The sequence below is a fragment of the Coregonus lavaretus genome (genome assembly GCF_964263955.1).
Source record: "Coregonus lavaretus genome assembly, chromosome: 3".
Classification (NCBI taxonomy): domain Eukaryota; kingdom Metazoa; phylum Chordata; class Actinopteri; order Salmoniformes; family Salmonidae; genus Coregonus; species Coregonus lavaretus.
Genome location: NC_139990.1, coordinates 51893585 through 51906441, shown reverse-complemented (window position 1 = coordinate 51906441; position 12857 = coordinate 51893585). Strand labels below are relative to the sequence as shown.

The 12857-nt window shown below is 43.8% G+C and overlaps 1 protein-coding gene across 4 annotated transcripts; it reads right to left on the bottom strand.

Moving 5' to 3' along the window:
• Positions 1 to 3008: 3008 nt before the first annotated feature.
• LOC311123710 (caspase-2-like) lies at positions 3009 to 12611 on the bottom strand. 4 transcript variants are annotated; one of them, XM_084158213.1, is made up of 12 exons: positions 12569 to 12596; positions 11983 to 12049; positions 11678 to 11834; positions 11107 to 11283; positions 8698 to 8770; positions 8045 to 8136; positions 7133 to 7315; positions 6614 to 6742; positions 6427 to 6517; positions 6114 to 6302; positions 5069 to 5178; positions 3009 to 4953 (listed from the first exon to the last, which is right to left on the bottom strand). In XM_084158213.1, the coding sequence occupies exons 3-12, from the start codon at positions 11828 to 11830 to the stop codon at positions 4819 to 4821; spliced, it is 1332 nt and encodes a 443-aa protein (XP_084014339.1). In that variant the 5' UTR covers positions 11831 to 11834; positions 11983 to 12049; positions 12569 to 12596; the 3' UTR covers positions 3009 to 4818. The 4 variants fall into 4 exon arrangements, with proteins under 4 accessions (XP_084014339.1, XP_084014336.1, XP_084014337.1 ...); XM_084158210.1 differs by having other exon boundaries at positions 11983 to 12045; positions 12569 to 12587; XM_084158211.1 differs by lacking the exon at positions 11983 to 12049 and having other exon boundaries at positions 12569 to 12611.
• Between the last annotated feature and the right edge of the window lie 246 nt (positions 12612 to 12857).

The window sequence follows — 12857 nt, the reverse complement described above, 5'->3', positions numbered from 1 at the left end:
TCATACACACACCAGTTCAGTGCACACACTTGAGATTGACACTTGTTCAGATCCAATCTTGTCCAGTTGATCCAGAGGTGGTGATCCCTCCACCTGTCCTGTAAGACAGTCAACAGAAAGATGTCTGTACAGAGACTCCTGGTAGTGATATGAGGCAGCGACAGACGCAGCGCTTTCCTTTATTAGAACAGCAGACACCTAATCACACACACAGCAGGGCTCATGTTAATGACACCAATACTGACTTACACGCTTCTTGCCCCCGTGAGCAGGCCAGCCAGACCAGTGGGCTATTAGACCTTTGTTTTTGGATGGGGTGTTCTTGTTTGGACAGGCAGGGGTGAGGGTGATTAGTGGGTGATGCCACCCCCCACGGGGCTGCCCCTGCAACGTGAGGAGGGTGGGTGACACATAACACCCTCGTGACAGGTATCGACTCATCAGCCAATCATGCAAGGCTATCCCTTCAAACCCCTCACATGCTCCAAGCCCTCATTCCCCCTGCTGTACCAACATACAGTGGGGAGAACAAGTATTTGATACACTGCCGATTTTGCAGGTTTTCCTACTTACAAAGCATGTAGAGGTCTGTAATTTTTATCATAGGTACACTTCAACTGTGAGAGACGGAATCTAAAACAAAAATCCAGAAAATCACATTGTATGATTTTTAAGTAATTAATTTGCATTTTATTGCATGACATAAGTATTTGATACATCAGAAAAGCAGAACTTCATATTTGGTACAGAAACCTTTGTTTGCAATTACAGAGATCATACGTTTCCTGTAGGTCTTGACCAGGTTTGCACACGCTGCAGCAGGGATTTTGGCCCACTCCTCCATACAGACCTTCTCCAGATCCTTCAGGTTTCGGGGCTGTCGCTGGGCAATACAGACTTTCAGCTCCCTCCAAAGATGTTCTATTGGGTTCAGGTCTGGAGACTGGCTAGGCCACTCCAGGACCTTGAGATGCTTCTTATGGAGCCTCTCCTTAGTTGCCCTGGCTGTGTGTTTCGGGTCGTTGTCATGCTGGAAGACCCAGCCACGACCCATCTTCAATGCTCTTACTGAGGGAAGGAGGTTGTTGGCCAAGATCTCATGATACATGGCCCCATCCATCCTCCCCTCAATACGGTGCAGTCGTCCTGTCCCGTTTGCAGAAAAGCATCCCCAAAGAATGATGTTTCCACCTCCATGCTTCACGGTTGGGATGGTGTTCTTGGGGTTGTACTCATCCTTCTTCTTCTTCCAAACACGGCGAGTGGAGTTTAGACCAAAAAGCTATATTTTTGTCTCATCAGACCACATGACCTTCTCCCATTCCTCCTCTGGATCATCCAGATGGTCATTGGCAAACTTCAGACGGGCCTGGACATGCGCTAGCTTGAGCAGGGGGACCTTGCGTGCGCTGCAGGATTTTAATCCATGACGGCGTAGTGTGTTACTAATGGTTTTCTTTGAGACTGTGGTCCCAGCTCTCTTCAGGTCATTGACCAGGTCCTGCCGTGTAGTTCTGGGCTGATCCCTCACCTTCCTCATGATCATTGATGCCCCACGAGGTGAGATCTTGCATGGAGCACCAGACCGAGGGTGATTGACCGTCATCTTGAACTTCTTCCATTTTCTAATAATTGCGCCAACAGTTGTTGCCTTCTCACCAAGCTGCTTGCCTATTGTCCTGTAGCCCATCCCAGCCTTGTGCAGGTCTACAATTTTATCCCTGATGTCCTTACACAGCTCTCTGGTCTTGGCCAATGTGGAGAGCTTGGAGTCTGTTTGATTGAGTGTGTGAACAGGTGTCTTTTATACAGGTAACGAGTTCAAACAGGTGCAGTTAATACAGGTAATGAGTGGAGAACAGGAGGGCTTCTTAAAGAAAAACTAATAGGTCTGTGAGAGCCAGATTTCTTACTGGTTGGTAGGTGATCAAATACTTATGTCATGCAATAAAATGCAAATTAATTACTTAAAAATCATACAATGTGATTTTCTGGATTTTTGTTTTAGATTCCGTCTCTCACAGTTGAAGTGTACCTATGATAAAAATTACAGACCTCTACATGCTTTGTAAGTAGGACAACCTGCAAAATCGGCAGTGTATCAAATACCTTTTCCCCGTCAGCAATCTGTAATGGACTTCCCTAGGCCAGATGTAGCCGTCACCATAATGCACATGGCCATCTATCCCATCCCTTCTGATATAATGGTTTTCAGTCTGGGTTGTAGGGGTGCATCACAATAGTCTAAAGTAGTTCTCTCTCTATTGTGTTTACTGATCTGAAATCACCTGTTTTCATTTCAGCCTGATGAGACAGCATGGCACATGGCCCTGAGAGAGAGAGAGAGAGAGAGAGAGAGAGAGAGAGAGAGAGAGAGAGAGAGAGAGAGAGAGAGAGAGAGAGAGAGAGAGAGAGAGAGAGAGAGAGAGAGAGAGAGAGAGAGAGAGAGAGAGAGAGAGAGAGAGAGAGAGAGAGAGAGAGAGAGAGAGAGAGAAGAGAGGAGAGAGGAGAGAGGAGAGAGGAGAGAGAGAGAGAGAGAGAGAGAGAGAATGGCCCGGGCCCCACCAATCCCTTAAACTCTTCTCTGCTTTGGAGACCACACGCCACCGCATAACAACCTAATCTCACTGCACGGTGGTGGCCAGAGAAAAATGTGTCACTCTGACCGAGGGCGAGTGTGAGATGTGTGTGATGTGTGTCAGGCAGAATGACTATGGACAGCTGGCTGAGGCACTACCTGATACACAGAGAACATTATCACAGTGGTGGTGCTCAGTGTGTGACTCATGATGCATATCATAGTCATGAAATACTCCTTACTACAGGGTTATGAGTTATACTATACCAGTATACTGAGAGGGGGACAGGATGTACACAGATATAAACAAACAACAACGAGAGATCAAAATATAATATCATGCAGTGTACATATGTACAGCGCTCTCTCGTACACAGTTTCACACACACAGCACACAGTGCATGTCAACACAACTCATAGAAAGTCAATTCATAGAAAAAACAGAGGGTTGTTTATTTTCTTGAACATTTGGCAGTCTTTGTTTTCCACATAAATACAGTCATCTTCTCCCCCATCCCCAGCAGATCCTTATCTTATGGCAGTGAACCCCAGCCATCAGTACTTCACTTTCAAGGGATAGCCACCTTCACCACAAAATCCACTTTCTGAACATTTACAATAACAACAAATATGACTTTCCCCCCATACCTGTTGTGTAGATACTGCCATATTGTACACATTAAGTTTGAACTAACTGAACTAGAGGCTTCAAACCAAATGGAAAACTTCTAACAAACTGGCAAACTTTGATTTTGGGGTGAACTGTCCATAGAATTAGAATACTAATTTAATAGGATCTCTATGGAACTGTCCCTTTTAAAGATGGGCACACCGCGCTGTCTCTGTGATTGGTTGGTCAACAGCTTCATTCATACAATTCATACACTGCTCATTCTGAGAAACATCAATATTGCTGCTCATACACTTGAATGTGATGCATTGTCTTATATAAATGATCAACCAAGTATTTTAAAGACAATACTTAATACATCTTTCACATGGCACACATTGCTATGGAATATTGCATATCAAATTTCTAAGGAAAATACAGTAGCTGCTTTAAAATCAATCCATATATCTTTAAAACATCCATGTACATCCATTTTGTGAACTGAAATCTTAATGGTCAAAGAAACATTGACAGTGGATAACTTAGATCTCAAGTTGACCAGAGATCACAAGCAGTTACATAGAATTCTAATATAATTCATTGGTGTGACTACATATAAATGTAACTAATCCCCCCCAAAATGTGACACATTTCTTTCATCACATCTAAGTAATAACAGTCTGGTTACAAAAATTATTCTATATGCCATAAGGCAACTTGATGTAAAGACGTGCCCTAACTTGTTTACATAGTAAGCCCCTCATGGAGGTACAGAGATTGGAGGGGGGAGGAGGACGGTTGTTTGTGAGAGAAATGGTCATGACTCCATTACACTCGTTGGATCAATAACACATCAAATCATTGCTAACAAACTGGAATCTCCCAATATCATATCTACTTGTTCCAATGTCCTTCAGTGGAAGACTCAAGATTACTAGGATGAGGGGGTAAAAACGGTAAGGTATTGAAATGCAGCTCCCTCTATGCTGCATCATCAGCCAACAACTCTACACTGCCATCTGTCTGCCCATCAGGTGGACACGGATACATACCTTCATTTGGTCAGGGGGATTTCGTATTCTAATGCATATAACATTATGCATGTTATAATAAACATTTTTTCATACAAAAAGGGGACAAGGGCTTTAAAATTCTTACAAAAAAGAGCTTCAAAAGGATTTGATACAAAATAACTGGATACAAATATATCTGCATACAAAATACATGTTTAAAAAAAGAATCATCTTGAAACCCAAAAGATACTGTTTAGTACGAAATTAAAAGCGAAAGATTTAAATATACTCTGGTGTGTTAGCTAGCTAAAATTATTTCATAGAACATTTCAATCCCATTCATAACTGGCACAGATACACATACAGGAAGCTTAGCTGATAGGTAGGTACACACATAAGCTGCATACCAGTAACGTATACTTCATGCCCATTACCAAGTACATATATTTACATAAACTTGTTCCATTTTCCTTTCCAAGAGTTTGTCTGTGAGAGGGAATTTGCACAGCAAATGTGAATGAATGAATCCTCTATGAGTGTGTATAACAGTGTGTGTGTGTGTCAGTAGTGGGTGCGGTGTGTGTGTGACGATGTAGGTGCGCCGGAATGTGTGTGTGTCAGTACTGAGGGTGGTACTTGGGGAACAGGTAGAGGTCTTTGCAGAGGGAGCTGGTGAATTCAGACATCTCCTTACAGCGATGGTGGGGAGTGCCAGGAGCATAGCCTTCTCTTTCTTTAATACGACCATTCACCTGGGGACAGAGGTTACAAAAGGTTACTAGCACTGAATTTGCTGATAACTACTTTATTGAGGGAAAATGCACTTACTATGACAGTGATATGTGGTGTGTGTTTGTTTGTGTTTACCTGCACCAGTATGTCTGATAGGTGTGTGTCTCTGGCTCTGAAGCGGAGTGCTGAGTTGAGCTCTTGGATGAACCAGGATCCTCTCTTGGTGTTCCTCATGGCTGCAGTGCCTAGTAGGGACCAACAAACTACATTACCTAGTAGGGACCAACACACTACATTACCTAATAGGGACCAACAGACACTACATTACATTTACATTTACTACATTACATTTACATTTTAGTCATTTAGCAGACGCTCTTATCCAGAGCGACTTACAGTTAGTGAGTGCATACATTATTTTATTAATTTTTTCATACTAGCACCCCGTGGGAATCGAACCCACAACCCTGGCGTTGCAAACGCCATGCTCTACCAACTGAGCTACATCCCTGCCGGCCATTCCCTCCCCTACCTGGACGACGTTGGGCCAATTGTGCGCCGCCCCATGGGTCTCCCGGTCACGGCCGGCTACGACAGAGCCTGGATTTGAACCAGGATCTCTAGTGGCACAGCTAGCACTGCGCCATTCGGGAGAGTTGGTCCCTACATTACCTAGTAGGGACCAACACACTACATTACCTAGTAGGGACCAACACACTACATTATCTAACAGGGACCAACAGACACTGCATTACCTAGTAGGGACCAACAGACGCTACATTACCTAGTAGGGACCAACAGACACTACATTACCAAGTAGGGACCAACACACTACATTACCTAGTAGGGACAAACAGACGCTACATTACCTAGTAGGGACTAACAGACGCTACATTACCTAGTAGGGACCAACAGACGCTACATTACCTAGTAGGGACCAACACACGCTAAATTACCTAGTAGGGACCAACAGACGCTACATTATCTAGTAGGGACCAACAGACGCTACATTACCTAGTAGGGACCAACAGACGCTACATTACCTAGTAGGGACCAACAGACAATACATTACCTAGTAGGGACCAACACGCACACAATACCAAATATTCCAACATTCACCATATACACATCATAAACCAACAGACAACACACGTAAGCATGCACACACACACACACACACCTTTGAGGGAGGCGAAACCGCAGATCATGTCGGAGCGCTGGGGCAGTTTGACTCTGAGCCTGCCTCTCTCCTCCGTCTGCCTGGTGTCTCCATCCCCCTCTCCCTCCCTCCCTGCATCCCTCTGTTCACAGCCAGGAGACTGGGTCCTCTCTGGCCCGTCTGACTGCTCCACACCACAGTCCATCTCCTCTGGAGGGAGACCAAGAGAAGACGGATTAGAAGAAGAGAACAGGGGAGAGACAAAAAGAGCGAGGGAGGGTTGGGGAAAGGGAAGGAGGGAGAGTGTGGGCAGAGAGATCATGTGTGAGCTCACCTCCTCTGCAGGCCTGGATGAAGAACATCTTGGGTTTATTCTGCAGTAGAGGACAGTGCGCGTTGTCAAACGCCTCAAACACCCAGTCTAACTGAGAGAGAAAGACAGAGATTAAATTAATATCATCATCAGAGAGAAAGGGTTTCACTCTCAACTGAACGAAAGGCTTTCACTCTCACACACACACCTCCAGTAGCTGTCCGTCTGTGCCGTAGATAGCCCCCTCTACTCCATGGGACAGCAGACACACCACACAGCTGGATAGTGTCTGGTGCTCCTGCCGTCTGCCAAACTGCTCAATGCACGCCCGCATGCCCTGTCAGGGAGAGAGAGTGATCAATCAATCAATCAAGTATTAAACTATATTCTAATTACATAGCACTGTTAGAATTATTTTTATACATTTTGTCACAAAGTGCAAGCTCCACTAGTTATACAGAGGAAGTGTAGAGGTGTAAATTCACCCTTTGTTCTTTGCATTGTAAACAAATGGTAATGGTAAGACCAATGCTACAAACAGCTGTCTCCACTAGCTAACCCCATAACTCTAATAGCCCACGGGTCTATGTGAAGGTCACTGATTGAAGCTAGTGGGGGATCCACTGATATAGTCCATGTTGGTTGAAGCACTGTTGTGCTGCTAAACCTTTGGCACCACCGTCTTACTGTGTGTGTGTGTGTGTGTGTGTGTGTGTGTGTGTGTTACCTGCGCTGTGAGGTCTCTCCGGACGGTGACTATGTAGTCCAGCTCAGTGAACACCTTCCTGAGGACCTCCTCGTCCACTTCCCCTCCCCTCCTGGAGTCCAGGTCAGGAGCAGCACAGGGGTCAAAGGACACGTTACTGATCACCAAGGCCTGGCCACGAGGACTGGACACCATACTGTAGGACTGGAGGGGAGAGAAAGGGAGAAAGAGAGGACAGAAGGAAAATAATGATGTGCATAAGTTGCTGCTGTTCTCAGCACTGTTTGTTGTGGTTTCTGTCCCTGTACTTCAGTGACAGTTTTACACCCCAGTGGAGCTCAGAGACGAGTCATCCCCAACCTGAGCAGGTTTACAAAGACTTGAACATATGGGCTGGGGGAATTCTCCCCGTTTCTGTTTCCTGTCAAACTGACTGTGGTTTAGACAAACACTGTCTTCTACGGACCAGTGGGACTCCCCTGGTACTGTCTAAACTCTGTCTATACTGCAGAAGTATAATAGCTGAGATGGATGCGCTCCTGTCTGTTTAGATTGGAGACACTTCAACAGCTGTTACAAGTTGAGGTGGATGAATAGGAAGATCTGCTCTGCTGCTCCTTAGAAATACCTTGGGGGACAATGCAGCTAAACAGCAGCTAGAAACACATTCTGGACACAGGAAGTGCATGCATGTGTTTGTTGCAAAGGTGCATGTTGCAGTGGCTGCTGCCTTGAAACTAAATGCCCTAGGGGATTGCATAAAGTTGCATTGTATTGTAACAGTTGTATTTGCAGTGAAAAAATATACAGTAGTTAACACAACGTTCATTGTCTCAGGTAAGAGACACCAGACAGAGACTGTGTTTTACCTGTTTGCACTGACATGGTACAGACAGGTGATTTACCTGTTTGTATTAACAGTGAGCGCTGTACCTGTAGGCAGCGTGAGCGGTAGAAGTCTTGTGTACAGGGAAGAACAGGGGTGGTGATGGGACTGTCTGCATCCAGACACATCTCCATTGACACTGAAACACATATCAGGACAACATTACACCCTGCATGTATTTCATACCATAAAATACACTAGTGGAGACCAACAATTACAAGAATGCTTATCAGAGCAGGGTTCCATTCAAGGTCACAACGTTTCTGCATTGAAAGGGAAGTTCATAGTGCATCGTTAGCAACAGTTTAAGCAAATATAATGGTGTTGTAACAACCTTTGTACTACAGCTATGTGAGCAAGTCACATGGGCGTGGTACCTGCAGGTGCAGAGACTGGCTGGGCAGTAGCACTACACACCACGGCTATATCACACTTCTTCCCACACTGAGACAATTAGAAAACTAGACTCAATAGGGACATTTTCATTTACACAGTTTTATTGGATTTATTAAAAATTGCTTTTTATAAAAGACTGAGTTGCAAGCCAACAAACAGAATAATTACATTGATTTTATTTTTTCCAAACAACCACACAAACAACCCCTCCCACTTCCCACGATCTCCTAGGAAACGTGCAAATATTGTGAATGAAACAACTGTGATCTTGAATGCACCCAGCTCAGATGACTGCTCTACTCACCTTGTGTTCTGGCTCTCTTGGCTGCAACCTTCCCCTCCTGGGTGGGCAGTGGTAGGGGAGAGTCCACATACCTCTGAAGGACAAAGGAAATTGAGAATTTAACCATGTTTTAATTTACCATTGACATCAATACAATCTGAACATTTATAGGTAAAACCAGTTCATTCCTGATTTTACTGCCTCATTCTTGCCTGCAGTGTGAATACCAAAAAATCCAGAGGAGGGTTGGGAGTGGTGGATGACTCTCACCTCTCTCCCTATCCCCCTCTTTCTTCCTGTTACAGCAGTCTGTAGCTTGGGTTGGGAGTGTTGTGGCTACTTCTTTCTCTGGTGACTATCTGGGAACTCTGGGGGACACAGTCTGTAGTAGGGTTGAATGGCGGGAACCCGGTTACCGAGATTTACCGCCCAAAACCACTCCCTTTTCCCGGGATAAATAACTGCGAGAAACCGGTAAATTATAATAAATTATTAATATGAACAGCATGGCGTGAAATGGAATTGTTAAATGACACGCAATGTCTAAATCTGGCTTCTCTACGGCCGCTGAATGATGAATCAACGCTCAGGGTGGGGACAGGCAGCCCATCTCAGTATGGAGCGCAGTTCACAATGCATGTAGACCTATCATCTCATCATGGTCACTTTTTTCCTTGTGACAGGTAGGCCTACATTTGCTGCAGCATAGCCTATGCTACAGTAATATAAAGACCGAATGTGCGTCTAATTTACCCATCTCCATCTGGCTTTCGGGGTCACCTTGTTTTAAAAAAAAAATTTTTTTGTTTTTATTGCAGCTCCAGATTTTTTTAACAGCCCATCACCCGAATATCGTTGCTTTAAAATCAGTGCACGCACTCGCAGTCTCTCGCAGTCCCTTTCTCTCCATCAACTCCATTCAAATTGTATCCAAAACAGATAATCCTGTTCTAGATTGTGATATATAGAGAGAGCGATAGATGTCCTAGCCTACCTCTTACAGGGAATACATTCAATGCAGTATTAGCCTTATATTTAGCTAATTAATGGTGGGTTATGCATAATAAGCTTCTAACTTATAGCCTCTGTCTCTTGCGCAATACACAAGCACCTGTGCTCCGCTGGCCTCTCCTTAAAAAACGCTCCTTAGCTCTTAGAGTCCCATGCAGGAAAAGCTAGACTAGACAATCTTTTTAGCATTTCTTATACCAATAGACTATTCGAATAAGCTATTTTTTGCTGAATGTTAAATACAACAGCCAATCGAACTCACAGGTAGTTTGAAAGAAGAGTGAACACGCGATGGCGGTAGGCTATAGCAGTTATTTATTCAGACCCATAACCATTCAATCTTCGTGAAGAGAAGTGAAAGCCTTCTGCATCCAATTCTAGTCCAATATTATTCAAGGTGTCATTAGAATGATGAAGATAAGGACAACAAAACGTATTTAATTTATCTGTTGAAAGCGAGGAAGGAATGAAGCAACAGAGAGAATAACATTAGGGGAAATATTATGAAAGGTATATATACGCGATAGCCTACTAATTATACAAATAGGTCCTATTATATTTCAAAATTAAAATCAAATTCACTAGCCTATACTTTGTAGGCCGCATGTGCTGCATCAGAATCGCAAGTTCTCTTCTGCTTTATCATGGATTGAACGATGTGCATAATTCCAGTCCATATAATACAATAGAATAATATAGTTCACACTCAAAAAGATTAGCCTACTGGAGCTAGTTTCATTTATTTACCCAAGCGAGCATATAGCTAGCTACATCTATGTGCTTCAATGTTTTTCTGTCGTGCGTAATGTGCAGTAGCCTATATTATATAGATAATGGCACAATCATTTGGGGTTTTTGGGGTTTGGGTTAATTAAATGTCGTTAATGTAGGGCTAATAAAATGTACTTAACATATGGCTCATCAGGCTCAGGTAGCATTAGGTTTTAATTTTTATAACATATTTATATGCTTTTGAATGACACTTCCGGTTTTGGCGGGAAATACAGGTTGTTTTTTTTTCCCTCGGGGTGGAACATTTGTAAAATACCAGGAAAAGATTCAACCCTAGTCTGTAGCTTGGGTTAGGTGTGGGCTAGTCTCACCTCTTTTTCTTCATCCCTCTTTCTCACTGCTTTTGACTGGGGTCTTTGTGAATGGGGCATAGCGGTCTGAAGCTTGGATTGGGTATGTTGTAGAACTCACCTCCTCAGCCCTGTATTTCACCCTATCTGTCTGGGGACACTGAGTAAGGGGCACAGTTTGAGGCTTAGGTTGGTTGTGGCACTCACCCCTCTCTCTCTCCATACCTACCCTCTCCCTCCATGTCTACATTCTCCCTTTCTATCTTTGTCCTTCTGCCCGTCTGTCTGGATCAATATCTGATTATTGTGTGTGGTGTGGCACCCAGTGCCCACTCACCTGTCTCTCTCTGTCCCTCTCCCTGCTGTCTCTCTCTGGTGACTCTGTGAGCAGTGCACATAGGTGCTGTTGCTCTGTGTCTCTCAGTGCTGAGCAGAAGCTGCTGAAGGCTCTGGGACCACGCTTGGGGAGCAGGGACAGCAGACGCCAGCCCCGCTTGTGGGAGGTCGGCTCCGCCTGGGGAACAACGGATATCAACAGAGATTAGAAAAAATGGAAAGTCAAAGACAAGGTAATCTACACCAGGGTTTCCCTAACTTTGTCCTGGGGCGCCCCCTGGGTGCACGTTTTGGTTTTAGCCCTAACACTACACCTGATTCAAATAACCAACTCATCATCAAGCTTTGAACCATGCACACAGGGGGGGCCCAAAACCGAGTTTCAAGGACCGAGTTTGGGAAACCCTGATCTACGCTAACATTCACATTTGATTACATGACTGAAGTTAATGACATAAATCAACAAGAAGACATTTGGGCCATAAATGCATAAATTTTTGGGAAGTTGATAGTGTCATAAGTCACCTGGTAGTAGTATCGAGCTACGAAATTTAACATGGTGAACAACATACCAGGATGCTTTCTGCCATACTGTCGGTAAGAATGTCGTCTGCCTGCAGCGACTGAATTAACAGCTCGTCCACCACCATCTCTTTGCAGAGGGTCACAGAGCGTTTCCGAAGCGCTCTTCTGTCTAGTTCCAACATACCGCATTCCCCCAACATTCTGCTACGAGACAAGACACAGGAAAACGCTTTATTTACTATCAACTTCCATTCTTCTTGCAAAACCGTGGCGCGGTATATAGGCCTAGCTTCTCAACAACAACGTGTTACTCATTGGCATTGTCTCTAGCTATTAGAATAGTTCAACTTACCTTGTTTTCTAAATCGGAGTGGTAAGGATGGTGAATGTGTCTTTCTGTAAGATAACTAGCTAGCTGTCTGGATGAATACGAGAAAGTAATTGGTAGCTAGATATATCTCCTATTCTTTCCAAAGTCCGGCAACACTCAGCAAGAGCAGATAATTACAATGGCTGTCAGGTAGCCAGCTGTCTCCAGTTAACGTTAGCTAGCTAGCTAACAATTAATGTGTGGAGTAAAAGTTGACGTCTGAACAATACTAAATTGTAAGCTATTGCATAAAAACAGGTAGCTATGCCTAAGAAAATGTTTCTAAATGTAAGCAAATGTTAACAGTTCTCTATCAATCAGTATCGTTGCATTTCTCAAAACAATATACATTTAACTTTAGATATGCAACTGCAAATAACTAACGTTAGCCAGTCAGGTTCGCATAACGCTAACGTTACATCGGCATGCTAATGTCGGTTGCTCTTTTTTCGTGGATTAAAACCATTCTGAACACTTTAAATGTTCATCTGCTCCTAAACCATGTCCTTTAAACTAGATCGCTAACTGTATTTGAAGTTATTTCGCACAAATGTACAACATAACGTACCGTACTAAACCAACTTCCGCGCCTCTGCAATGTGAGAAATTGTAGCGGGAGTGGTCAAAATTATTTGTTTTGGATAATAGCCAATGACAGTTCTGGGAATTTGGAGTGACGTTTTCCTGGGCGAATACAAGTCAAGGTCCCCAGGGTGAGTGCGTGGTTGGAAACGTATTAATCAAATGCAATTTGAATTTGAATCTGTGGTTACAGTAAATAATCAACCAATTGATAAGAAGAACATGGAAGACTGACATAAACAGCTATCTAATGGTTAAACTAAGTGGAGAGGATG